The 26,734-nt window shown below is 42.0% G+C and overlaps 2 protein-coding genes across 5 annotated transcripts in view; one reads left to right on the top strand and one right to left on the bottom strand.

Moving 5' to 3' along the window:
• The window catches only part of ciz1a (cdkn1a interacting zinc finger protein 1a), a 51,255-nt gene extending 36,135 nt beyond the window's left edge, over positions 1 to 15,120 (top strand). For 3 of the 4 annotated variants that reach the window (XM_078226232.1, XM_078226231.1, XM_078226230.1), the window contains 4 exons: positions 2,313 to 2,483; positions 4,422 to 4,473; positions 8,146 to 8,267; positions 12,281 to 14,885. In XM_078226232.1, the coding sequence (XP_078082358.1) occupies positions 2,313 to 2,483; positions 4,422 to 4,473; positions 8,146 to 8,267; positions 12,281 to 12,973 (1,038 nt within the window). In that variant the 3' untranslated portion in view covers positions 12,974 to 14,885. Of the gene's footprint in view, positions 1 to 2,312; positions 2,484 to 4,421; positions 4,474 to 8,145; positions 8,268 to 12,280 lie in introns of all 4 variants that reach the window. The other variant, XM_078226233.1, reaches the window with a different exon arrangement.
• Positions 15,121 to 22,269: 7,149 nt separating this feature from the next.
• On the bottom strand, positions 22,270 to 24,805 carry bbln (bublin coiled coil protein). Its single transcript, XM_078226229.1, has 2 exons — positions 24,306 to 24,805; positions 22,270 to 23,786 (listed from the first exon to the last, which is right to left on the bottom strand). Exons 1-2 carry the CDS (start codon positions 24,376 to 24,378, stop codon positions 23,608 to 23,610), a joined length of 252 nt encoding a protein of 83 aa, XP_078082355.1. The 5' UTR covers positions 24,379 to 24,805; the 3' UTR covers positions 22,270 to 23,607.
• Positions 24,806 to 26,734: the final 1,929 nt, after the last annotated feature.

The following is a 26,734-nucleotide window of genomic DNA, read 5'->3' as shown; positions in this document are numbered from 1 at the left end:
AGGAAACTCACGCAGACATGTACAACTTCACACAGACAGTGACCCAAGCCGGGAATCGAACCTGACCCCTGGCGCTGTGAGGCAGCAGTACTAACCACTGTGCCACCATGCCGCCCATAAATATTATACTTATGGAACCAGATACTATATTCCTTAGTCACTGTCTCATGGTAGGGAGTGGGATAGCTTGATCTTGGTTTCAGATGAAGGTCGGCACAACATCGTGGGCCGAAGGGCCTGTTCTGTGCTGTACTGTTCTATGTTCTATGTTAACCTGACTGTTCAGAACTGTGGTAGCCTATTTAACCTATTTTAAGTTTACAATCCCATATCCTCTCGGTCACAAACGCTGCCTCCCTAATCTTGTCCATCCACTTCACCTCACTGTCTGCTGTCAAAACCCTCATCTGAGTCTTTGTCACCTCTGGACTTGAGTATTCAATGGGACCCTGAGCTACCTCCATCATACATCAAGTCCAGTGATCACTGACCTACATTGGCTCCTGATCTCCCAACTTCTCACATTTAAAAATTCTCATCCTTGTGCCTAAATCTATGGTAATCTGAAATTAAATGGGAAAATACCGAAATGCACAGCAAGTCAGGCAGCATCTGTAGGGAGAGGAAGATAAGGTTACTTATCTTCCCTACTGTATTCCACTCTTGGAATTTTTGGGCAGTCAAATTTACCATAGTTTTTTGTGGTCTTGTTTCCATGAACCTATGCTGATTTAACTGATAACTTTGTTTTGTATCTGTTGCTCTTCTGACGCACACGAACACCTTTTCAGCTTTGACAAAGGGTCATCGGGAGTCGAAACGTCAGCTCTTTTCTCTCCTTACAGATGCTGCCAGACCTGCTGAGATTTTCCAGCATTTTCTTTTTTGTTTTCAGATTCCAGCGTCCGCAGTAATTTGCTTTCACCTTTTCAGATTTGTTGGGTTTAGAGTTTTTTTTATCCTTTGTTCCTGAATCTTGTTGACTCCTTGCAACCGTGCTCTCTCCTGTTAAATGGGTCCATGATATGAGCTAGGGCGGCCATCAGTGTCACTCAATCGTTCATACCTAATGACCCAGTCCAGTTAGATTGGCTGAATAGCATCAGATTTTCTATGAATCAGGGATGTGTAATTCACTACACAGTCTCTAAACAGGCAGTACATTGGATTAGCTTCAACATCCATCCTTCACCGTCCGTGCACTGTAGCTGCAGGATGTATGTTCTACATGGTGCTCTGCAGCAACTTGCCACCCAAGATTACTTTGAGAGCACATCCTTCCGCTGACCACCAAGAAGAATAACAGCAATGTTGGGAGGTCACCATTCCATCATTGCCACTGGGTCAGAAACCTGGCGTTCCCAACCTGGCACCACCATGGGCAGCAATCACCATAAAGGTTGCAGCAGTTAAAGTTTATTTATTCTCCCCCTGTCTGCGTGGGTTTCCTTCGGGTGCTCTGGTTTCTTCCCACAGTCCAAAGATGTGCGGGTTAGGTTGATTGGCCATGCTAAATTGCCCCTTAGTGTCCTGGGATGCGTAGGTTAGAGGCATTAGCGGGATAAATATGTGGGGTTACAGGGATAAGGCCTGGGTGGGACTGTTGTCACTACAGACTCGATAGGCCGAATGGCCTCCTTCTGCACTGTAGGGATTCTAGAATTCTATTAGTCACAAGTAAGGCTTACATTAACACTGCAATGAAGTTACTGTGAAATTCCCCTAGTCGCCACAGTCTGGCGCCTGTTCGGGTCAATGCACCCTAACCAGCACATCTTTCAGAATGTGGGAGCAAACCGGTGAACCCTGAGGAAACCCATGCAGACACGGGGAGAAGGTGCAGACTCCACACAGATAGTGACCCAAGCTGGGAATCAAACCTGGATCCTTGGCACTGTGAGGCAACAGTGCTCGCCACTGTGCCACCATGCCGCCCATGGTTCAAGAAGAATTCATAGTATCACTTTCTCAGCAACTAGAGATGGGTAATAAATGTGATCTTGCTGCGTTATTCAGCTTGCCTCTTGTGTTGAAGGTATACAATTCAAACAATAAACTGATATAATACTGCTGCACTTGTGGGAAGCTGTAATATCAGTGTGACAAGTAATTTACTGTGGCAATTTCTATCACAAATATAGACTGAGAAATTTATAATGGGGCGGAAAGTGTTGGCTGTAGGTGGAGACAAATGTTTATATTCTTTGTGGATAATCTTTGACACACAATCCAAATATTTTTGCCATATCAACGTGTTAGCAACGCTAACTTGTATAGTAATTGCACATCAGTGAATTTTATTCTGGTTTCAGGTGAAGCTGCAGCGAAGTTCCCAGGATAAAGACCAGGCTGGACAAGACGATCCAGAGGACCTGATCACCGTTGATGCAGTTGGTTGCTTTGATGAAGATGATGAAGAAGGGATGACTGAGGAGGATGATGACAGCATTTCTGATTGTTTAAGTGATAAGGATTCTCAGCAGGTTTGTCAATATACTGTTAGATTGGTTTGTATTTCCCTGCATTCACACATCTAAATCTTATTTACTGTATGATTTTATTAGAGGCGACATTTATTATTACCTACTGTGTAATTACTTGTGGGATTTTGCAGTGTGTACTCTCTTGGTGTAGTTGGTTTTAGTGTTGTTTTATTATGTTGCAAAAGTGTGCAATTCCATTGATACCTATTATTTTTCAAAATTTAGCACCTCTTCTACAACAACAATATGCATTTATATCATGCTTTTAACTTGGTAAATATGACTAGATGCTTCAAGGATATCGTCAAACATAACTTCACATTAAGTATATATTTGGATAGGTCACCAAAATCCTTGATCAAGAAGTAGCTTTTAAGGCCTGTCTTAGACAAAGTGAGGTGGAGAAGTTTATGGCGAGTATTCCAGATCATTGGCCTAGGCAGCTGAAGGCATAGCTGCTAATGGTGGAGGAAGGGAAATTGGGGGTGTGTGTGCAAGAGGCCAGAATGGGAAGAACACAGACTTTGAAGGGTTGTAGTGTTGGAGGAGGTTACAGAGATAGGAGTGGGTGGGGTCATTGGAACGATTTGAAAACAAGAATGGGAATTTTTTATATGTTTATTGAAAATTTTCATATTTTACATAGCGAACAAACACAGATACAGATCCATACAGTGCTCCGTGTATATTCCAACGCGACTGGGCTCAGGATTCCTCGTGGCCAGGGAACAGAGGGATGTTTTTTACACAGAGGGTGGTGGGGGCCTGGAATGCGCTGCCAAGTAGGGTGGTGGAGGCAGGCACGCTGACATCGTTTAAGACTTACCTGGATAGTCACATGAGCAGCCTGGGAATGGAGGGATACAAACGATTGGTCTAGTTGGACCAAGGAGTGGCACAGGCTTGGAGGGCCGAAGGGCCTGTTTCCTGTGCTGTACTGTTCTTTGTTTCTTGTATCCCCCGGCACCCACCCCGCCCAAGTCCCGTCTAATTGCACCGGGAATGACAGGGATAATATAAAAACAAAAAGGCAGAGGAACGCCACTGGAGAACCAACGGAGTGCCCAAGCAACCCAGGCTATAAACTAACGGGCGGGCAGAGAAAAGAAAGAAGGAGACAGTGAAGGAGGGAGAAGAAAGTGAGAGGGAAAAGAAAAAAGTTCTCATGTTGGCCCCCACGTCTCGGCAGGGCGGGCGGGCGTATTCAGCTAAAGGGGCAGGGTGAGTCCACCAGTCGAGGGGAGGGGTTGCAGGAGCACCCAGGATCCTGTGGCCATCGGGTATCGACTCGGCCGGCCGGCTCCAAGAATGAGAATTTTAAAACCATTGCTAAACTGAAAGCCGATATGGGTTAGTAAACCCAGAGATGGGAACTGTGTAATATTCCAATGTAAAACTTATTCTGGGGTAGGAGCAAACAGAAACATTATTCAGGCCTTTAAAATAACGAAAGGTATAAATTCAAAGTTGGTAAATTGGTTCAATTTTGGTCATGGGATCGTGATGAAAATGATCAACCCTCGCGCAAGTTTAGAAATGAGGAAAAACATCCAGAGGATGGTGGACAGGTAGAACAGGCACTTTGGAGAAGGTGCTTTATTGAAGGCCGTTGGATGCCTCATAAGAAGGTAATGGATTGCCAGGAGAAGGCAGATAATAGAGGGTCCACTTTTCATGGGGAGGTAAGAGAAGTGGTTTGATGGCCGTTAAATTAGGGGATCAGCAGATTGTATGGAGTGGAAGAGGGAAATATCCATGATGGAACATCCTTAAATGCACCCTGGAAAGAAAGAGCTTGATAGAAAGAATGGCCATTTTCACTGGATCTCTTTAATTGCTTGGCTTCCCTGAAGCGGCATGGAATTTTACAGCCTCTTGAGTAAAATGTGCATTTCCAAATGGGGAGGAAAAAAGTAAACGTGTGCTTTGTACATTTAGGCTTTGCTGTCAGAGTTTGAGCAGGAGCCATATGATGCAGAGGCTGTGTATGGTGAGTACAAAAAAAGTAAGCTAATGTATTATACTCAATGTTTTTTCTAATAAAATCTATAAATTTACCAAAATAGCACATTATAGAATTTAATGGATACTTTATTCTGTCAAACCGTGATTTTGAAGGGTCATCCAGACTTGCAATGTTGGCTCTATTCTCTCTCCACAGATGCTATCAGACCTGTTGAGATTTTCCGACGTTTTGATTTTGTTTCAGATTTCAGCATCCACAGTATTTTGCCTTTATCTTTGAGATGTTGAGGTGTTTAATTGGATCAGGGGGTTTGGCTAGTTGCATTTACGTAGTGCCTCGATGGCTCCATGGCATTTCACAGAAACATCATTAGACAACGACTGACACCAAGCCAAAGGAAATATAATATAAATTTTAAGGAGGGTCATAAAATAAGAGAGAAAACAAAAAAAAAATATTTGGGGAGGGAATTCCAGAGCTCAGGGCCCAGACAATTGAAGGCATGGCCTTTAGTGAGGGATTCACAAGAGGCTGAAGTTTGAGGAATGCAAAATTCTCAAAGGGTCGTAGGGCTGAAGGAGGTTCCAGAGATGTGGAGGAATGCGACCATGAAGGGACTTGAGTGCAATGATATGAATTTTACATTCAAGGCACTGGTGAAATGCAAGCCAGTGTAAATCAGTAATAACCAGAGGATATTGTTTTATGACAGGGTGCTGGCTATGACATAGTTGGAAAGTTTTAGCAGAGCTCGTGTTTATGGAGAGTTCAAGGTGGGAGGCTGGTCAGTAAAGCATTGGAACAGGCAGGCTTAGAGCTACCAGAAGCATGAGTGAGGGTTTCAGCAGGAGATGGGCTGAAAGAGGGGCAGAGGCAGGTAATGTTCCAGAGATAAAGGTGAGTGGTCTTAGTGATGGGGAGGATGTTGAATCCAAAGCTCACTTCAGCGTCAAATAGGGCATCATGATTGCAGTCCAGTTCAGTCAGCGACTGGGGTGGGGATGCGGGGACCGGTGGGACACATGTGGGATTAAATCAATGATAACGGAATGTGGCTAGTGTTGGGAGCTTAAGATGCCAGCAAATAAAGGGATGATGGCAGATTTAAAAAGGGAAAGGGGGAACTGGTTCCAGTATTGGTTAGCATGGAGGCCAGCAAGGTAAATTGGGTGGTCAGCAGTTTAATGGGAATAGGGTTGATGGAGCAGCTGGGTCTTGTGGTTCAGGAGAGGAGTTGAGGAGGAATGGGAGGGAAACTAAATGCATAAGGGATTGTGTTACAGAACTTGTAATCTGGAGGCCTGCGTTAATTAATCAGCAAAATGAGTTCCAATCCCACCATAGTAGCTGGGGAATTTAAATTCAGTTAACTAAATTTTAAAAAATACCTGGAATAAAATGTTAGTTTCTGTAATGATGACCCCTGTAACAAAATGGCCTCCCAGTCAATTCATTGTACCAAACAATTATGTCACTGCAAGAGTAACTTCACCAAAAAGACTGCAGTTTTTCGAGAAGCTTGCTCACTCTGGAAGTCAATTGAAGGTGACCAATAAATGCTGGCCTTGTCAGTGGTGCTCACATCCCATGAATTAATGTAAAAAAAACTTAAGAGAAAGAGAGCAAGGATGGGGGAATGCTTGCTTGGTGTGGGAGGAAAAGATACGGCAGAGGCTGCTGAATGGTTGATCTCAATCTTGGCCGCCTTGATGACAAAGAAATCCATGAGCTGTTCTACTGTTGGGGAGGCAGGGGCGAAGGGTTTAAGGAGGATGATTGGTTTCAGAGAAAAGAAGCAAGAGATTATTTCATTTGGGAGTCTCCCTTAAACCTTTGCTGCCAAGGGAATTGTGATACTGATGCTCTTTCATATGTTTCTCACTCTGCAAAGATGCTTATTCCTCTGAGACTGTTGTGCGCTGTGGTTTAAAATCATCAGTGTTCATTCTAATTCCAGCACTTTCAATTTTAAATAAAAAAAACAAACCTGCTAAGCAAAATGAATTGGATTTAATCCACAGTACTCAAAATTGTTCATTGCAGTTAGCAACTGACTACTTTCCCTCTGAGCAAAATGATGGACTGGTGATATACTGAACACTAATATTGTGGAGGAAGGGGAGGATTGTTGGGTTAATATAAACAAAAACTCTCTATTTTAATAACTAACCTGCAATTACCTCATGCTATCAATTTGCAGAGTGGGAATGGTCTGATTTCTTAAAAGGGGAAGGAAAATGTAGCAGCACATAGCTTACGCTAAGTGTTCCCTCCTCTTGGCTATATTGTTTTAGAAAAAAGCAAACATTTTTAAAAATTCTTTTCACTTAAGCTTCCTAGCCCAGATGTCTTATTTCACATTCCTGGGTGGGTATGCCTGCATTCTGTAACACCTTTATTCATCTCAGTAGGATTACAACTTTTCTCTGATCTAAAATAGATCCAGGGCTAATCAATACTAAACACCTGCACAAGTGTCCAGTTGTACAGCATCATATAGTGCACACTGCCATTGCGTTACCTGTTTCAGTCTTTACCACCCTCCATCGCGATGCAGTTGGTGAGATTCTTCTGGAGCCATCAACCCTTGGGAGCGGTCCCCTCAAACCTGTTCTACCGTCATTCAATTATATTGTGACAGATCTGAATCACAGCTCTATTTCCCAGCTTTGACCCCCATCCCTTGAAACCTCTAATTTAATATAAATCAAATTTGGGGGGGGGGGTGCATATTTCACCTTTCCATTACTCTGTGTGAAAAAATGTTTCCTAATTGATGTAGTTCTAATTGTAAGACTACGCCTACCTGTTGTGGATTCTTCCAACAGAGTAAATAGTCTCTTTGTCACTAACCTATCAAAATCTTTTAAAAATTTTAGCATCTGTATTAGATCATCCTTTAACCTTTTAAACTAAGTAAACACTGAACAAGTTAATACAAACTAGCCTTATAATTAACCCTGCCAGTCCTGGTAGCAAGGCTTCATCTTTTTGTTTTGCTTTTGCACATCCTTCCTAAGCTAATTTCTTCAGGGACTCCAAATGTATCTCAGTACGAGTTCAAGGAAAACACTTGATTGTTTTGTATTGGAGAGTTGATCTCTGAAAATAATGGCTTAGCTTAAGCATCACTGCTAGACCCATAGCTGTTGAGTTCACAGACTGCACAACAGAACCTTTGGAAGCAAGTTTGAGTGAGGCTTTTCTTTTAAAATTCAATTTCTCTTTTCTGAAATTGGAATATCTTTAGTTTATCTAGAATCATTTCTTCCCCAGCGTTAAATCTCAAATTTGAAAACCCTAGTTTGTATCTTAGTGCAAATAAACTGGTCCTGTTAATTGTCTTGAGTTTATCCTATGGCATAACTATATGTATCCAGATTCATTGCTGTGGCTTTCCATTATGGTATCATTGCAAAGCTTTCCTCTCACTAATGCACCTCCATATCTCTGAATTCTGAAAGGGGATTTCTGCTTTTTGCACATAGCCATCAATCTTAAAAAGCTAATTACGCTGACATAGGCCGAGAGCCAAGCTTCTGTTAACTCTTATACAGCTGATTTTTTTTGGTTAAAACAAAACTCTTGTATGCATTTCCTTTTTTTTTTACTTCTGATTTGTTTTGTGTGTTTTGATGACAAGGGCACATTCAATGTAACATACAGTGATCGTCTTGGTTCCCCTCCCCTCCACAGGCCAGGAATTTGTGGTCCCTGTGACCGGTTTCCTCTGCAAGCTGTGTCACAAATTCTACCATTCTGAGTCCACTGCCAGATTTACCCACTGCAAGTCACTGATGCATTTTCAGAACCTTCAGGTTAGATGGTTGTTCCATGATGTGGCCTGTGTTTCATTCTCTTATTTTCTCTTCCATACCTTTATGCTCTCTTTCTCTTCTCACCTGACCTCTCTCCATCACTCTTTTAACCTTTTGTATCTGCTTTTCCTTCTCTACCTACTTCTTGTCACTCCTCGCTACCCATCTCTCCCACCCCTCTCTACACCTCCAACACCTCTCCCACTCCACCACTCTTTATCTTTATGCATCTTTCGCATTCACTCTGGTTTTTCTCCTCTTCTGGTGTTTGGTGTTGTCCCAGACTTGCTTTAAAGTCCCTCCTACTCCTGAATACAGTTTGATTATTGTGGAAGCAATGAAAATTTTCTAATTTAAGCAAAAATGCCCTGATCTTTTAGTCTTTTGCTGCAGTTTGATATAAAGTTAGTCATATATCTATTGCTGGAAACTTATACCATGCTGCTTCATGTCTTGCCCTATTCAGTGTACCTCTACTCATTAACAGGCCAACATAACCATGAACTTGTTTAGGTTTAATCTTTCTACACTCCCTCCCTCCATTGACTTGGTAATTTTGGAAATGAGCAGAATTAGGTATTTTAAGATGCCAAACAAACTAGCTCGGGATTACATTAACTTACTTCCAGCAATCTCTGTTCAGCTCCTTTATGGACTTGAAACAACAGAAAGATTTGGGATTGAATTATTCTTGCTCAGAGAGGCTGCAAAGTGCGATTTATTTTTTCTTTGAAAGTTGCATCAGAGGAGATTTTGAGTTTGGGTTTGAGGTACATTGCTTAGGCAAACAAGATTAGCTCTGCTTTGCACCTGTCCTTATGCAAGACCTTGGATGCGTTTAAAGCTGCCACTACAACGCGATTCCTCCCCCCTCAGTGAAAAATGATAATGATGAGATATTGATACCTTTTTGATGGGAAAATTGGAGCAAGTCTGTGACCCATTATGCATTCATCTTTTATTGAACTGTTTGCACTGATGTTGTTTTACATTGTGAGTTTTGTGTGATTTGTTCTATGTTTGAGGTATTTGTGGGATATTGTTGCAATTTATTAGTCACCTGTTCCACGTTTCACCTTTCATTTCAATGTTCTCATCTAGTTTGTAGTTTGTACTTCCAAAGTCTGTCACGCTAGAATGCATAGCCACTTTCTTTAGCTGCAGTCCATGTGGTTTCACATTTCTCCTCCTTTCAATTTGAGATTACAGCATTATCTCTCTTGACATGTTAATTGTTCTACAGAAAGTAATGAAGCAAAAGGTTATGTTGTCAGTTTTACATTTCAGTTCGGGGCTAATTTGCTGCTTCCACCCCAAAGCATGCTGCCCTGAGCACAGAATTAGGCAATGGCTCCTCAAAATGCAAGTGCAACAGACTCAGGATTTGAAAACAGTGACATTTTTGTTCGTGTCACTGTTGTGCAAGTGTACAGTGCTCCCAGCACTTCTAAGCCAAGCAGTGATAGATGATTTGTACTGATGCGTTTGATCCACCCCCAGTTTTTGCAGGTCAAACAAATGTGGCTTGTTCATTGAATTTTTCAAGTAAATTTGACTCCCGTAGGGTTGATTATCAACTTGAAAGCTTCATATTTCACTTTTTCTGGTCCATTTCATTAAAGCAATTCAGATGTTCTTGTGTTTTGATGGTGCAGTTCTACAGCATGCTTTTAAGTTTTTAAACTTTCATATGTAGTTGAGGTCAATGGGAAAATATTATTGGCTTTCTTCCATTAGGATATAATCTGAATTTTTGAGTTGAATTCAAGAAAAAAGGTCTTTATCCTTTTCTGATCTCTCAATCTTGCTGGATCGAAGGTGCTCGAATAGCATCACTGGGACCAATGATTCAGATTTGGACAATCTGTACTTTCACAGTGTGATGCTACTGATGGTCCACTGTATTCTCTCTTCACAGATGGGATTGAGACATGTGCCAGTTGCAAGTAGACTCCTTCAGAGTCAGTTATGAAACAAGCAAAACGGACTGGAACAAAAATAGCAAACACTGGAACTAGCGTGTCAGACAGCATCAATGGAGAGAGAAACCTAATCCATATTTCAACTTGTGATCATGTTTTGCTCTCCACAGATGCTGCCACACCTCCTGAATATTTCCAGCATTTTCTGTTTTCATTTTAGATTTACAGCAATTGCAGTATTTTGCTTTTGTAGAAAGACAAGAAGTTGCATTGCTGCAAGATTTAAATAGTTTCATTGTCTACCTGTTCCTTTACAAGTAGCTAATGCTTGGTATCTGAGTACAAATTCCTAATATATCCAAGATGCATCTTATGGATTTCTCTGAATTTTTTGTGAGGCCCTTGAAAGGATGATAGCAACAACATAAAAGAATCGACCAATGCCACACTTTTTGGTTTCCAGTCAGTGAAATGTATGCTTCAACATATTCTGTGTGACTCACTCTGCTCCTCCAGTACTACCTATACCTGTAGAATTAGAGTTCTGGGCAATTCCCATGGAGCTCCTTATAAAATCAACATCCTGTCACATTTGAACACCTATTATATCTGTTTGATGGTTAAAACACAAAGCAGACTCATGACGGGCACAAGTTAAAACAGAAAGATATGGTCATGTAATCTTGGCCAGTAGTTGCATTCTGGAGAAGAAAACTGACAAATAGTGGGAGTTAAAACCATAAAGGGTTTAAGATGGATTGAAAAACTCCTTCCAGTTGCTGAAGGGTGAGAGAGTACAGATGTTAAGGTGATTTGTAAAAGAGGCAGAGACGACAGGAAGAATTTTAAAATCTAGAATTCAGAGTGCACTGCCAGAGGTGGCGGTGGATACAGATTCAATGGATAATAGCTTTCAAAGGGAATTATAGAAATACAATTTTTTATAGAATTCATAGTATTCCTACAGTGCAGAAGGAGGCCATTTGGCCCATCAAGCCTGCACCGACAACAATGTCACCCAGGCCGTATCCTCTCCCCCACGTATTTACCCTGCTAATCCCCCTGACACTAAGGGGCAATTTATCATATGCGGTTAACCTTACACACACACATTTTTGGACTGTGGGAGGAACCCCGAACTTGAAGGAGATAAAACTGCAGGGCTATGGGACAAAAGAGAGAGGAGTAGTACTACCGGCTGGGTTGCTCTTTAAAAAAGCCAGCAGACTGGATGAGCCACCTCCTGTGATATGCTGTTCTCTGATTCTAAATTTTCTTTGTTGTAACATTTTCAGAATGAATAATAAGAGTTGGATGGTTTGACCCTGTTAATTCAAGACATAATTGTAGTCAGAAAATATTTTAATTATCAAACACAAATTGACAGCAAGCCACATGAGATATTAGGACAGGTGACCATAAGCTTGGAATGTTTTAAGGAACCTCTTGAGAAAGGGGTGGAAAGCTAGAGAAGGATAGGAAGATGAAAGCATGGCTGTCACTGCTAGAGCGATTAAACCTAGGCTTGTGCAAGGTGCCAGAATGAGAGTAATGCAAAGGTCTGAGGGTTCTGTGGCAGGAGAAGGTTGCAGAGATAGGATAAGACAAGCCTGTGGGCAGATTGAAATCCTTCAAAATAATATTTCAAAACGAAAACTAGTATTAGCTGGGAGAGTGAATAGGCTTTTGTTTTGATGGGCAGATGCCAACTGATAATTGAAGTTCATTATGTTCCAAGTTGTATCACTGAGCTTGTACTATTTGAGCTTTTTCCCAGGCAGTGGTTCGTGATGCTGCTAAACAGAAACTGTTTAGTTCCCATAAAGTGGAATGGAAAGTTGGCAAATAATATTCTCACTGACTTTGTAGCATTGGTTACAGGACAACACAAGATTATGGAGCAGATCACTTTCCCGTTGACTCGACCAGGGAAGGGCAAAGCACTGGAACTAATGCTTTTTATAAATCGGTGACCTGCTCCAGTCAGTATCAAAAACTAATATTGGTTTGACTGAAAGTATGTACTTTGTTACAGTGACTCCCAAAGGTTTGGAGCCTTTGCCCATTTTTTTGTGTGTTTTCTTTATTCAGAGTTACAAAGCACAAAGAGCCCAAGATTATTCATCTGCCTCTGTTCAGGAGCCAGCTCCTTCTGGGGAGAGCAGCCTTGGTTCAACAGATGATCACAAGCCAGGAGATGAGAAGCAGGTGGAGACTGACAACAAATCTCCTGAAGCTGCTACCAGTAAGACCCAAACGGAGCAGGAAAGTTCCGAATCCGAGGTCCAGGCTCCTTCCACGTCAGGTGATGGCACCGTTCCCCAAGTGGACAAGGATGATGCTTCTGAGTCGCAGTGTGTCCAGCTCGAGAACCCAAGTGATGGAACTGGACTGATCTCCAGCGGTACGTCTGATTGCAAACTTTCAAACGATGAGGCGCCGAACAGTCCTAAGGAAGTGGTAGAGAAGATGGCCAGCCCTGATAAGTGTGAAGCGAGTTCAGTCACTGGCAATGAGGCAGTAGACGATGAGCATGATGGAAATGAGGAGTGCGACCCGAGCTTGACCAAGGCTGAGGAGCCGAGTGAAGCAGAGGACGGTGAGGAGGAGGCCATTACTGATGGCTGCCTGGCAGATAAGGAAGGCGAGGAGGTGAATGTCAAAGGGGAGGATACTGAGGCTGAACTTGAGGATGATTGCGGCCACCTGGAACGCAACACCCCCAAAACGAGATCCGGGAGGGCAGCCAGAGGCCGCCGTCTCTCCTCGAGGCGGAAGAAGTAAATTAAAGATCCAGATCCTCTTTTTTTTCCTAGGGTAACTTGTACCACGGTTGGGATAAATCTGGTTTTCCACAGTGTTAGATTCACAGTGGGTTGTCTATCAGTGGTTATGTATTTTTCTTTCACCAATGAGAGAAGAATCATGTGCAAGTCCACTGCTGATTTATATACTGTAGTGTCCCAATAAAGTACCCATTCAGAAATATTTTATCACCCTCTTACGGATTATAAAGTAGAGGTGACTGCGGTGCTCGGAGATTTTAGTATTGTAACTTAGAGCATTCGCTTTCAGTGTTTTCTTTAGGGAGTAACATCACTGCAGCCTTTGCTTCGTGTACTGCAACTGGGTGATCCTGTTTATTTGAACACTATCCCTTCACCGCTGACACCTGAACCATGGGCCATTGTGCGACAGAGTAATTCCTTGTAGGCTTGAAACCCTATCATATAAAATAAAAGCTCCTTTCAAATCACCAGTTAGTTATGGAAGCCATTGAGATATCACAGGGCAGAGTGGAGTTGCTCCAACTTGAAGCCCTTCACTGTGTGACCATTGAACCACAATATACTGCAACTAGAAAATAGAACCACTTCACAGGATCTTGATAAGTAAATCACTTAATTTTTAAACATCATGCACACCTCAGTGTAAAATCGGCATTGGTGATATTTGCACTGAGTTGGTTTCTGTGCAAGTTGTACACTTGCATTGACAGATGATAGAAACATAATGTAGCATAGTCTGAAATACACAACCAAGGTTGTTATGCAGTTCCCATTATTGATTTCAAAAATGGCTAGCTGCCCTTTCATCTTGATGCATCAGCTGGGGGATAAGGGAGAATGGGTACAGGTTTTGAGGAGGCATGGCATCTTGACTAAATTATTACGGTGGAAAGTAAGCCTTATAAAAGTGAGCATTCCAGTTTCTGTGTTTGAGCTGTGGGTACAGCAGCTCATTGGGTGTTTCTTTGCATGACTTTGATCAGCTGTGATGGACTAAAATGGGAAGTATTTTATTCTCTCACGGGATGTGGGCATCACTGGCAAGGCCAGCATTTGTTGCCAATCTCTGATTTCCCTTCAGTTGAGTGGCTTTGCCAGGCCATTTCAGAGGGCAGTTAAGAGTCAACCACATGGCAATGGATATGGAGTCACGTGTAGACCAGTGCATATCTAAAGAACATTGGTGAACCAGTTGGATTTTTACAACAGGCGGTGATAGTTTCAAGGTCACCATTATTCATTCTAGCATTCAATTCCAAATTTATTAATCAAATTTAAATTCCACTGGCTGCTGTGGTTGGATTTAAACCTACGTCCCCACAGCCTTAGCCCTGGACTCTGGCTCACCAATACAATGATATTACCAAATCAGTTCTTGGTGCATGATGCAGTTAAATCTTATGCAGTTCTTGCATTAACAGGAGATGAGTATTTATTGTGCTGTTCTCAGCTTTAGTGACCATTCAACCAAAATGACACTGTTTAAAATAAAAGTGTGGGTGATGCGAGCAAAGCCACATTTTTGTCCATCCCAGTGTACTCTGAGAAGATGTTGGTGGGTTACCCTCACTCCTCCTTGATGGATTCCCACAGTGGGGAAATCCAGCTGGTCATGTTTGCAGGGGAGGGAGATGTTGTTCAGTGATGTTAAGTAGATTGCTGCAGTGTGGTGTAGTTGTAGCATTGCCAGACCTGGCTGGATATATTCCTAGTGGTGTAATCTCCTGACCTCCAACCACTCCCATTTCCATTGCCCTTCCCATTCCCAGCTTTGGTTGCCCAACACATACAGTCTTGCGATGCACAGCCTTCCTCAGCCAACTGGAAAGTGAGCAGACTCTTTTTCCAATTGGATAATTCTTGACTATTAGTCAAGGGTTCTATTTTTGCCCACCTCAAAATTTTAAGTAGTTAACAAGTTTAAAGAAGTATATTTTTAAAAGCACTTTTTTTAATGTGTCTGTGATTTTTCTCCTGGGTGGCTCAACGTTCTGTCCTAGAAATTAATCTTTAATTTCTGAACGATTCCAAATAATCCTGGAGGGATGACAACCACAGTGCGATGCTATTGGAGGGAATGGATAATGATTGCAAACTGCTTCAGGCTAAATTCTACCCGAACAAATTCAAAAGTGGCTCCCTAGACATTTTGAAATGTGGAATATTATGCAAACATGATCGAATCCTTCTTGGGAATAAGATCTGGTTGCAATTTTCTGCATGCTTTTCTTTTTTTGGGGGGGGGGAGGGGGGTTGTGGGGAGACTTGATTTAATTTATTTTATTAAAGTCATGGTAATCGGTACATTGTAACTTGGTGCTCAAAAGTACAAAACAGGCTTATCGGGATTTGAAGGGTAAAGTTCCGGGTGTAGACCCCTCATCAGAACAGTCTGAACTCAAAATGTTGACTGTTTCTCATACTCACCGGCACTGTGAGCATTTCCAGTACTTTAGTTAAAACCTTCTTTAGCCTATTTAATTGGTCTATCTGTTATAGCATGTAATGCTCACAGGGCTACTGGTGAAATTGCAGCACCAGCCAACAGTCCTGGCTCCAGGAAAGTGCTCTTGTAATCAATCCAGCTTGGTCTTTAATTGGATCTGCTTTCCCAGTCCTGGTAATGCGTACTCCTGGTAAGAGGGGTGTGTGGGGTGGTGGCTGGTAAAGCACTTGGGAAAGGACCCTTGTGTCTTCTCCATTGGTTCCTCATTAGCTAATGTGGTCATGCAAACGCTTAACATTAATTGTGCCAACATGGTTTCCAAAGAGAGCAGCCAGTGATGTTGAAGATTTTTTTCAGTTTAACTTGAATCTATTTGACTCACTGTTCTGGTAAATCTGTGTAAAGTGCCTGCTGCCTTTATTGAGCTTTCTTTCAGAGGGATTCATTTCATGGTCTGTAAAATAGCCAGTGGCTCTCGAGATAATGGAACCACAAAATGCAGAGAGGAATTACCGCTTTCCCTGGTTTGGTTGAGGTTACCTGATTCCCCTCACAGTGGCTGCTCTTCTACCCCCACTGATTATCTTGGACCAGTCACTGGTTGAGTGTCTGTCTTGATTCCCCCGCTAGTTGCTTCTCACTGAGGACAGCTCAAGAAGCTGCCAGCACATTGGGTAATGCCCCAGATGATTACTCAGTGGCACTGTGTGCTGGAACTCTAACCAACTGGCATCAATAGAGTTTCCTTCAAACATATGCATTTTTTGTTCTTTTTAAAATCCTGAAGAATTGATAACTGCAGTAAAATTTATTTAAATATGGTTAATAATTGCATACAGGACTAGCAACCCAAATTTAAATTCCATTGTTGTAAACTTTACTCCAATAAATCTATGGGCTGTTTGCCAGAAAAGAAAATATGGTAGTAAAAAATGCTCAACTGGGATCTGTCACCCCTAATCTGCTCGAAGCTGTGTAGTGGCCTGTAGCCTTTCTCCAGGAGACGAGCTGTCAGCTGCTGCTCAAATCTCATCTGGCATTGCCCCTGTCCCGACATTTTGGCCAATGTAAAACTTGCCCAATGGGTTTTAGTATTCTTAGTTCAGTGAACCAATCTGCTCATTTCATATCAAATCCTTTAGGTGGATGTACCTTTCTATTCAAGTGCCAAGTCTGCTACCATGGCTGCAAAGCCTGGGTTCTCTCTGTGCCAGGTTAAGTTGCCCTTGGTCAAGGAAGCGTGAACATTCCTGACAGTGCAGCCTTTAACAACAGAAAATAAACAGCGATTGTCAGCAGTCAACTGAGTGAAGCCCATGAACCTAATTTTGTAATTAAGTCAACCGTCTGTGATCAGTAATTGAACTTCATTTTGACCAAGGATAGGGTTGGGGTGGGGAGGTGGCACAGCAGAATGAGGTGCCATTTGTGTATCTTTGTTGTTCCTTCTCCCAGTGCCTCGAGGGGCTGAACTGCCTGGCTTGCATTAACACTCAATGTGCACACAGTGGACACTTCTTTTGTAGAAATTGTTGAAGGTGAAAGGACCTCAGCGGCTTGAAGGCAGCTCGCCACCACCTTCTGTAGGGCAACTCAGGATGGGCAATAAATGCTGGTCCACCGAGGGATGCCCACATCCCATAAATACATTGTAATAAACCTGAGCAGGGGTGGACCATCAGGCCTAGTCTATCAATCAGTAAGGTCATGGCGGATCTACCTCCGCTCCACTTTCCTGCCTTGTCTCTTCATCCCTCTACAATCCAAAAATCTGTCAATCTCTTGTCTTCAATGTGCTTGGCAACTGAGAATTCAGAGTCGTCTTGAGGTAGAAAGTCAGGGAAGAGCTGGAATCTGGAACATTAGATTCTCCTACTCTAGGTGCTCTCTGGTCAGAGTTTGTATGGGAGTCTCTAGTAGAATAGAATGCTGTAACAGTGCGAAGAATGCAATAGCTGTCTGGACATTTGGAGATCAATATCCAAATTTGATTTGTATTAGTTGACACAAGTACTGACAAATGAAGGATAGCTTTATTGTGTGGAATTTGAATTGAAAGCAGCAAAGTTTAGGCCTGTTAACACTCCACAAACTTTCTCTATTCCCAAACCCTTGAAAGGATTGCTTTTCCCAATTAAACAGCAGATCTTTATTCTAACCGTCTGGTAGGGATTAAAGCTGGTGAAAGTAATAGTGTGTTTGCCTCGTGACAATAAGGAGTGTTGTGCATTCCACATAAATCCTCTAAGTAGCAGTCTGTGAAGCCAGAATAGATATCTGAGCATCTTCTATTTTTAAATTTTACATCACTGCCTCAGATTAGTTGTTTGTAAATCTAGTGTCTGTCTCACTTTTGAATAGATGCAGTGTACATAGTCTCACAATGCTGTCACCCTGATTAAGTTGGCCTTGATTTAGAAGAGAGAAAAAATCCTGTACACTCTTCGAGCCAAAATCCAGAGTGACCAAATGTTAACCTGTGGGACGTTTCTTTCTTTTTCCCCCATGTGATCCATTTAAGTGTTAAGCGGAGGAGATGTGTTCAAGTGAGCCACCCGGTTCCCCGTCAGATCTTCATTCCATCTGTCTGGGGTGGACTAAAACAAAGGTTAAAAAGATGAGGTCCTTTGCCTGTGGATAACAGATGTCATCTGTTGTTTCTGTGATACTCATCTCTCATCACTGTCTGAGGGGGTAAAATGAACTTATTGTGAGGTGCATATACTATTACCTATTATGTGCATCCTTGATCAAGCTGATCTGTAAAATGTTATGATAAATGCACCATCAGCTGTTAACTTCATTCCTTACAAATCCTCTCAAAACGTGACATTTGGATTGTAGCAAAGGAATATTTTGGATGGACAGTGTTCAATGTATTTAGGGTAATCGGACATTTAAGTGCTACCTTTTTTGGAGATGGATGTCCCTTTTAATGTTGATTACTTTTTTTTAAACAAGTCATTCATGTTGCTGTTTGTGAGTACTGTCATTTTTCCTTCTTCTAAATAAAATGCTGTTTTCAGTGTAGTTTCAGAAACATGTTTGTTGCTTTCAGTTGGTGATTGAGTGACCTGCTGTGAGATTTCCAAAATAAAGCTCAAGTCACACACTGTTTGAAATAATTTTGAAATATATGGTAAGCTTGTGTCTCTCACTAAAAGGTTGTTGGTATTTTGGAAATTAATCACACTTTTGCCTTCACTTGATTTGAACGTTTTTGCTGCTTAATTACCGGAACACACACTTCAGGGTACAGGTTAATGCCTGCCATCAGTTTCAGTTGCTACATCATCTGATGTTTCCACATCCAGCAATTGAACAACTGAAAGTCAACTTAGAATCATAGAATCCCTACAGTGCAGAAGGGGGCTATTCAACCCATTGACAACAATCCCACCCAGGCCCTATCCCTGTAACCTCACGTATTTACCCTGCGAATCCCTCTGACAGTAAGGGGCAATTTAGCATGGCCAATCCACCTAACCCATACACCTTTGGACAGTGGGAGGAAACCCACACAGATATGTGGAGAATGTACAAACTCCACACAGTCACCTGGCGCTGTGAGGCAGCAGTGCTAACCACTGTGCTGCATCAAGGGGCCAAAGAACCAAAAGTGAGATGAGGGGGAAAACATGTTTATCCAGGGAGCAATGATCTGAAATGCTTTACCTGAAAAGGTGGTGGGAGAAGATTTAGTATTTCAAGTTCTAGTTGTTCTCCATGAGTTGAAAATTCTAACTCCCCACCTTGCTATTCTAGTGATCATCCTGATTCTACTAATTTGCCAACCAGTGAAAACAATTCTTCAACTACTCAACTATTTCAAAATCTTCGCTAAATTTTCAAAATTTACCGGCAGTGGTTGGCGCTGCTGCCTCACAGCGCCAGGGACTCGCGTTCCATTCCCGGCTTGGGTTACTGTGAGTGTGGAGTCTGCACATTCTCCTTGTGACTGTGTAGGTTTCTTCTGGGTGCTCCGGTTTCCTCCCACAGTCTGAAAGACGTGCTGGTTAGGTGGAATTGCTATGCTAAGTTCTCCCTCAGTGTACCCGAACAGGCGCTGGAATGTGGCAACTAGGGGATTTTTCACGGTAACTTCATTGCAGTGTTAATGTAAGCCCACTTATGACTAATAAATAAACTTAAAATATCTTCTGGCGGAGATTAGTTCCTCCCGAGGTATTTCAGCTGACAGTGTAGCTAGTGTATGTGAATTTCAGCAAGGACTGGGAGCCTGACTGTGGGAACTCGTTATGAGCTCTGTAGCCAAGTCTGGTTTACTCGGAAGGAACATTGTTTTCCATTTGAGCTGCAAGTGCCCCCTGCAGTTGGTGATGGTCAGCTTCCCTTCCACAAAAGCTAGAACTACACGTGAAGAGATGACAGATCAGATGCCGAAATGGTGTTTCAATTCCAATTGGGCAATTGCCCAAATATCTGGTTGCTCTCAAATTGGCTCCAAACTCTTATCTAATCAATAAAACTGCAGCAATCGAACACTTTTTACAAACTTCTATTAAAAACTGAAATAATTCAACAGTTTTCTCAAAACAATAGAAACTGAGTTTTGTTGAAAAAATACATTTTCATCTTGCAATTGTCCGAGTACCCAATGCGATTTTCCTGATGACTGCAAGATGAAAAACTTTGACAAAATATCTTTTTTCAATATTCAAGGACCAAGTATATATGAGACATAGATACAGTGCTAAGTTATTGCATTGATTTTGTGGACATAAAAAATCCGCAGAGGAAAGAAAAGGATTATAGAAGCAAAATGTTGCACAAGCACATAAGAAATAGGAGCAGGAGCGGACTGACAGCAAGGGAGGAAGCTATTTGGCCCATCAAGTCCATGCTAGCTCTGCAAAATCTGAAGTAAGTTGCTGGAAATGTTCAGGTCTGCTGATATCCGCAGAGTGAGAATCAACTAATGTTTCAGCTCCAATTGTTTCCATAGATGCTGATGGACCTATTGAGCATTTTACGGTTTTATTTAGGTGTGTTAAGGAGATGGGCTGCTGTTAAATTATAAATTTTCACAGTAGTTGTAATTTGTTCCTCCATATCAACTAATTTTAGAAGCAGTGTAAAACCTTCATTGAGAAATTCTCTTAAGTCAGGAGCAAGCTTTAATTTACCATATCCTTGGTTGAGGGGTCAATCATGAAGGGGCATAGTTTTAGGGTGAGAGGCAGGAGATTCAGAGGGGATTTGAGAAAACAATTCACTCGGAGGGTGGTGCAAATCTGAATGTATTGCCTGGGAAGGTGGTGGAGGCTGGAAAGAGATATACAAGGAACTGGAAAATGGGATTAGGGCGACTTTAGTGGCAGTTATTGTCAGTGCAGACTCGATGTGCCAATGGGCCTTTTCTGCACTGTCTGACTCTATATATCATGTTGGATAAGACGACCCCATTCTTCTGGCCCCAAAAATTGTTTTTGCTATACTTGACATACAAGTCGACTTCCCTTTTCAGTCAATGACATGCTAAAGTTGCACTGGTAGTCGGCCTCAATTTTTTGCCCCACAAACACATTTTTACTTTCCCTGTTACTGGGCCTAAGGTTTTGAGCAAGTGACAGAGACTGCGTTGTGGATATACTAAGACATGCCTATACAGGGCAGACCCTAGAATGATGGCATGAGTCTTCCAATGAACCAAATGATGAAGCTGGTTTCAAACTAAAAGTCACAGCATTTACTAACTCGTCAAGTAACTGCTGTAGCAAGCAAATTCAGTGGAAATGAAAATCTGGTGCAAGAATGGAAGGAGCAATCTACCCTGAAAAAGAGGTCCAAGATCAAATATATCACATGCGCAGGGACCAGCCACTGGCCTGATTTTGTGAATCTTTGTATCGGAATGGGTTGTCAAAAATCGTCAGAATGGTTACATTATCACCAGAAATGCAATGCTCACTTAAGAGCCAAATCAAACCCTAAATCCGGCAAATATTTTAGAACAATGGTTAGTTGGTGTAGCTGATCTATGGAACGAAAATGTCCCATGGCAGAACAGCAAGATTGCTCAGACTACCAAAAGTCCTTGATGCCAAAGTTACTTGTTCCCAACAATTCATCATCAAACAGTAGCATAAACACATTGTGACATTTTCAACATGAATTTCAATATACCCAGCAACTGAACTGTGGAGTTGAAAGGTTCAAAAACAGTTCCAATGCAATCCACAGGGTATGAGAAGACAAGATTCATGGTGGCACTAGCTACTTGGTCAAGGGAATGAAATTACAACCTCTGGTCAAACATAAATCATGCCAAAAAATCAAATTCCCTATTTGGTTTTTGTACATGTCCATGACCAAAGTTGGATGGAGGGAAGTTATAGATTTCTGTGTATAATAGGCTTCCTTGTGGCCTACGTAAAGAGTATAGTTTATTATTGTGAGACATACAGATCCCATATAACTGACAATAGGCACCTGCAAAGAGATAACACCTAAATTGCAGCTCTTGTCAAGGGGTCCAATATCCAGTTCGACCTCTGAATCTGTTGTTAAGACATGCACTGAATGGAATAGGTGAATGGTTGACAAGAGTGGAAATACACTTGCTGCGCCACTTGATATTTTGTGTGGTTTTGCTATCAAATTGTGGGATGTTATTAATGCACAAAATGGTTCAAAAATGTGGAATATCCAATTCATTAGATGGAGAGAAGGATGATTTGTTGTGATGAATGAAAGCACCACACCTGACCCAGAGTGGGATCCTTACGGTCATGTCATAGTCAAAGTGACTTAATGAACTCCCTTGCATCAAATGAAGACTGAATTTGAAAGGTTTAAAAAAAAACTTTCATTGTAGTTATAAGTATCTTTGTACAATTAATTTATTCAATGAACAGTGCCACATTAATTATAAATTACCAGAGTTACATTTTTTACTGAAATTTCAAAATTGCAACTACCCACACAGGCGATTCACATTTTATTCTTGGTGTGTCAGTCGACACCTGTTTTTGGAACAATTTTTGGAGGCTTTAAAGGTTGGCTTATCTACGGACATCTACAGTCTGTAAAACAGCAAAAAACCTGCTGCAAGATGTCCTTGTGTTTTTTTTCAAACCATTTTTTCACTTCTATACAAGACTTGGTAGATTTTCAATAAAGAAATGACAATGTGTAACAACAGTCAACTTGAGTAACACAGCTTTAAATGTAGATTACAGGAATGGCAGAAACATTCAGTAAAGACAGAAAACTATTAAGAGGGAGAGAATCTCAAGGATTGAGCACGAGTCTGACTCTAGCGAAAATACCAGGTACAGATTTCTCTCTGGTACTGGGGCACCTGAATAATGTGGAGATGCCACAGAATCTGGAAATGTTTACATAAGAGGACTTAGGAGATTATTAGTTAAGATTTTAAAGGGTACAGATAAGACAAACAATAACTCGCATTACTTAAAATGGCATAAGCCCTTACTTAGAAAAGGGAGGGTGAAAAGACAGTTTAACTTTTTACACAGAACGGATGAAATGGTTGACAGAGATTCTGATTCTATTTTCAAATTCGAGGGGTTTTACATTTATATAGTGCCATTCCTGATCATCAGATGCCCCAAAGCACCTTACAGTCAATGAAATACTTTTGAAATGTCGTCACTAATGTGAGGAATGGAGCTGTTAATTTGCACGTAGCGAACTCCCACAAACCACAGTGGCTTTCCGATGTTGATTTGAGGGATAAGTATTGGCCAGGTCCCCAGGAAGAACACCCCTGCACTTCAAAATTGCTCCCATGGCTGCCACTGGAAAAATAAAATGTAAACAGCATGGTGGATTCTAAAAACTGGGACTAATCAGATAAATTACAATGGTCCATGGGATCAAACACAACTTTTCAAAATTTTTGAATCCCATTGAAATAAGATTTCTTGTCTCAGTAACTCACAATTGGAGCACAGCATCCATTACAAATGAGCTTTCTCTGGAAGGAAGAAACAGAAATTCCACAGTCAAAACCAACAGAAAGATAATAAAGACTGAAGATGTCACCACAGGCAGAACTACAGCTCAGTACGACGAGTGAAACTAGTCGGTGTCACAGGAAAGTAAAGTTGTTAGCAATGCTTACAGCTGACAAACAAGATTGTTTTAAAAATTCTTCAGCAGGACATGTACTATTAGAGCTTGATAGAGAAACAGAGTCAAGCATCACGATCCTGGGAATCTGTCGACGCTGTTTGTTGCTGCCTGAATTCCATCCTCACCTGGCGATTTGACTCCAGCAGTTCATGAAGTTTCGCATTCAGGACATCGTTCTTCTCCTCGAGGTTGTCCAGGCAAGAGTTGATCTGGTCAAGCATCAGATTGAGTGCAGCGTATTCTGAAGAATGTAACATTTAACTGTCAGCAGAATAAATTACAAAAAGAGGAACTTGTATTTTTCACCTCCTAAGGCATTAAAACAATTAGGGTTCGAGCTTTTTGATCTAGTAAACTATAAGGGATTCACTGTGGGGATTCTATGAACATTGCACACCCCACAGAAACGTGATGTTAAGTATTGACTGGGGCATTGCGGATTCCTCAATGGCATATGAAATGGAGGTTTAAACTTCTCATCTGTAAGATGGCACCTCCGACAATGCAGCACTCTCAGTACCCAAGCCAAATGAAAATGTAATTCTGCAACAGTATGCTTTGTCTGTATAGCGCGCAAGAAACAATACTTTTCACTGTCTACTAATATATGTGACAATAAAAAATCAAATCAAAGCGGACATCTCAGGGTCTGCTGGAGGAGTCTAGTGTGCTCCTGTCAAGGTGTCGGGGGGGGGGGGGGGGTAGACAGCTCCTGTCAGGAATCCAATGGGATCCAGTTGATTCCTTCTGCCGGGTTTACCTTCCTCGGGCACCTCTTCCTCCTCCTCCTCCGGCCTCACTGTGACACCCGGTTCTCCATTCGGTCCCGACATCTCCGAGATCCGGATCCCCAGCGGAGCCTGGGGAGTGACAACCTTTCCTGGGCTTGGGCTCCCTCTCCCCGGACTCTCTATCCCTCTCCCCCGGGCTCTCTGTGTCCCTCTCCCCGGTGCTCTCCGTGTCGCTGTCTCTGTCCCTCTCCCCGGGGCTCTCTATGTTTCTGTCTCTGTCCCTCTCACCCGGGCTCTCTGTCGCTGTCTCTATGTCCCTCTCACCCGGGCTCTCTGTGTTTCTGTCTCCGTCCCTCTCACCCGGGCTCTCTCTGTCTCTGTCCCTCTCCCCCGGGCTCTCTCTGTCTCTGTCCCTCTCCCCCGGGCTCTCTCTGTCTCTGTCTCTGTCCCTCTCCCCCGGGCTCTCTGTGCTTCTGTCTCTGTCCCTCTCACCCGGGCTCTGTTTCTGTCTTTGGAGAATTTGACCTCTGACCTTGCAATGTAACAAATCCAGATGTTCGGGGTCCTAACGCGGTGTGTCCAGAGAACCGCCTGAGAACAATTCTCAATTCCGCCCCAGTATCGATTATAATCCCCCTGTAACAATACCGCAATTAATCTTTCAATTATAAATAAAATACGGAATTTTTCCTTTATAAAAAGTCGGCCACAGGCACAAAAGAAGCCACCTGGCTCTGAGGCCCCTTTGTTGTAATCTGTGGGCAGGTTGTTGCTCATTTAAAGGGGAAATCCTGGCCACAAATAGGTTCCAGAAATATACCCAAACTATCAGAGTGAACTGGATATAATAGGCTAAGCAATTTACTTGAATGGGAATAACATTTGTAACAAACCAAAATACAAAGCAAAGACTTGCATTTGTATGGCATCTTTCATACACCTTCAATATCTATTTATTAACTAGTAACTCCTTTGCTGGTCATCATAATAGTGGCTGTGAAATCTTTTACGTCCACCTAAGAGGGTAGAAAGGGTCTTGGTTTAATGTCTCACTTCAAAAGCAGCACCTCCAACATTATAGATCTTTCACGATGTTGCGCTGTGAATGTTGGCCTAGATTTTGTGCCCATGTGGAACTTGATTAGACAACCTTCTGACATAAGCAGTCCATCGTGACCCGATCTAGGTTGATGTGCTGTCTCATATATCAATTGCTATAATTAAGAAAGTCCACCAATGCCTCTAATTTCTCAGAACACTAAGGAAATTTGGCATGTCAGCTACGACTCTCACCAACTTTTACAGATGCACCATAGAAAGCATTCTTTCTAGTTGTATCACAGCTTGGTATGGCTCCTGCTCTGTCCAAGACCACAAGGAACTACAAAAGGTCGTGAATGTAGCCCAATCCATCATGCAAACCAATCTCCCATCCATTGACTCTGTCTAACTTCCCGTTGCTTTGGCAAAGCAGCCAGCATAATTAAGGACCCCACATACCCCAGAAATTCTCTCTTCCACCTTCTTCCATCGGGAAAAGGATACAAAAGTCTGAGGTCACGTACCAACCGACTCAAGAATAACTTCTTCCCTGCTGCCATCAGACTTTTGAATGGACTTACCTTGAGTGATCTTTCTCTCCACCCTAGCTATGACTGTAACACTACGTTCTGCACTCTCTTGTTTCCTTCTCTATGAACGGTATGTTTTGTCTGTATAGCGCGCAAGAAACAATACTTTTCACTGTATGTTAATACATGTGACAATAATAAATCAAATCAAATCAAAGACACAATTTCTTATTTTACCAAAGGAAATACTGCCCACTTGTCTCTCTAAGATGCCGATACTGTTCACCTTCATTGCATACACCAAGATATCAATTTCCAAGTCAATAATCAGGATGCATAATTCTTTAATAGATTCTCAAAACTGCCCACTGGCAAGAGTTTTAAATTCTTACACAGTGTGTAACTGCCCTAGAATGGGCAAAGTGGCAGATTTGATATATCCATGATTGATTCACTAATGTCAATGAGGATCATCCAGACAAGAAGGACTCACTGTATCTGTAGGTTGGGTAAGGAGGGGCAGAGTTTTGAAGACTGGCCCATTCATGATCAGGGTTGGACCACATAAGTTTCTATCTCATCCTTTCCAAAAGGGACATGTATCTCTTCAGATGAGCTGGTCATTTAGCTCATTGCTGTTCGTGAGAACTTGTTGTATGCAAGAAAGCTGTGGCATTTCTCAACCATGGCTACTCTTCAAAAGCACATATCTGATTGCAAAATGCTTTGGGAATTCCTGAGGTGATAAAAGGTGTTAGACAAATACAAGTTCAGTCTTTCTCTTCCTTTGACCTTCTATTTGACCTGTTTAAAAGCTGCAGAAAAGATAGAATTCACAAATTCTCATATTTTAAGTTTAAAGTTTATTTATTAGCCACAAGTAAGGC

This window comes from Mustelus asterias, chromosome 13 (genome assembly GCF_964213995.1).
Source record: "Mustelus asterias chromosome 13, sMusAst1.hap1.1, whole genome shotgun sequence".
NCBI lineage: Eukaryota > Metazoa > Chordata > Chondrichthyes > Carcharhiniformes > Triakidae > Mustelus > Mustelus asterias.
The sequence above is the reverse complement of the archived record's forward strand: the minus strand, read 5'-3'. Positions and strand labels throughout refer to the sequence as shown.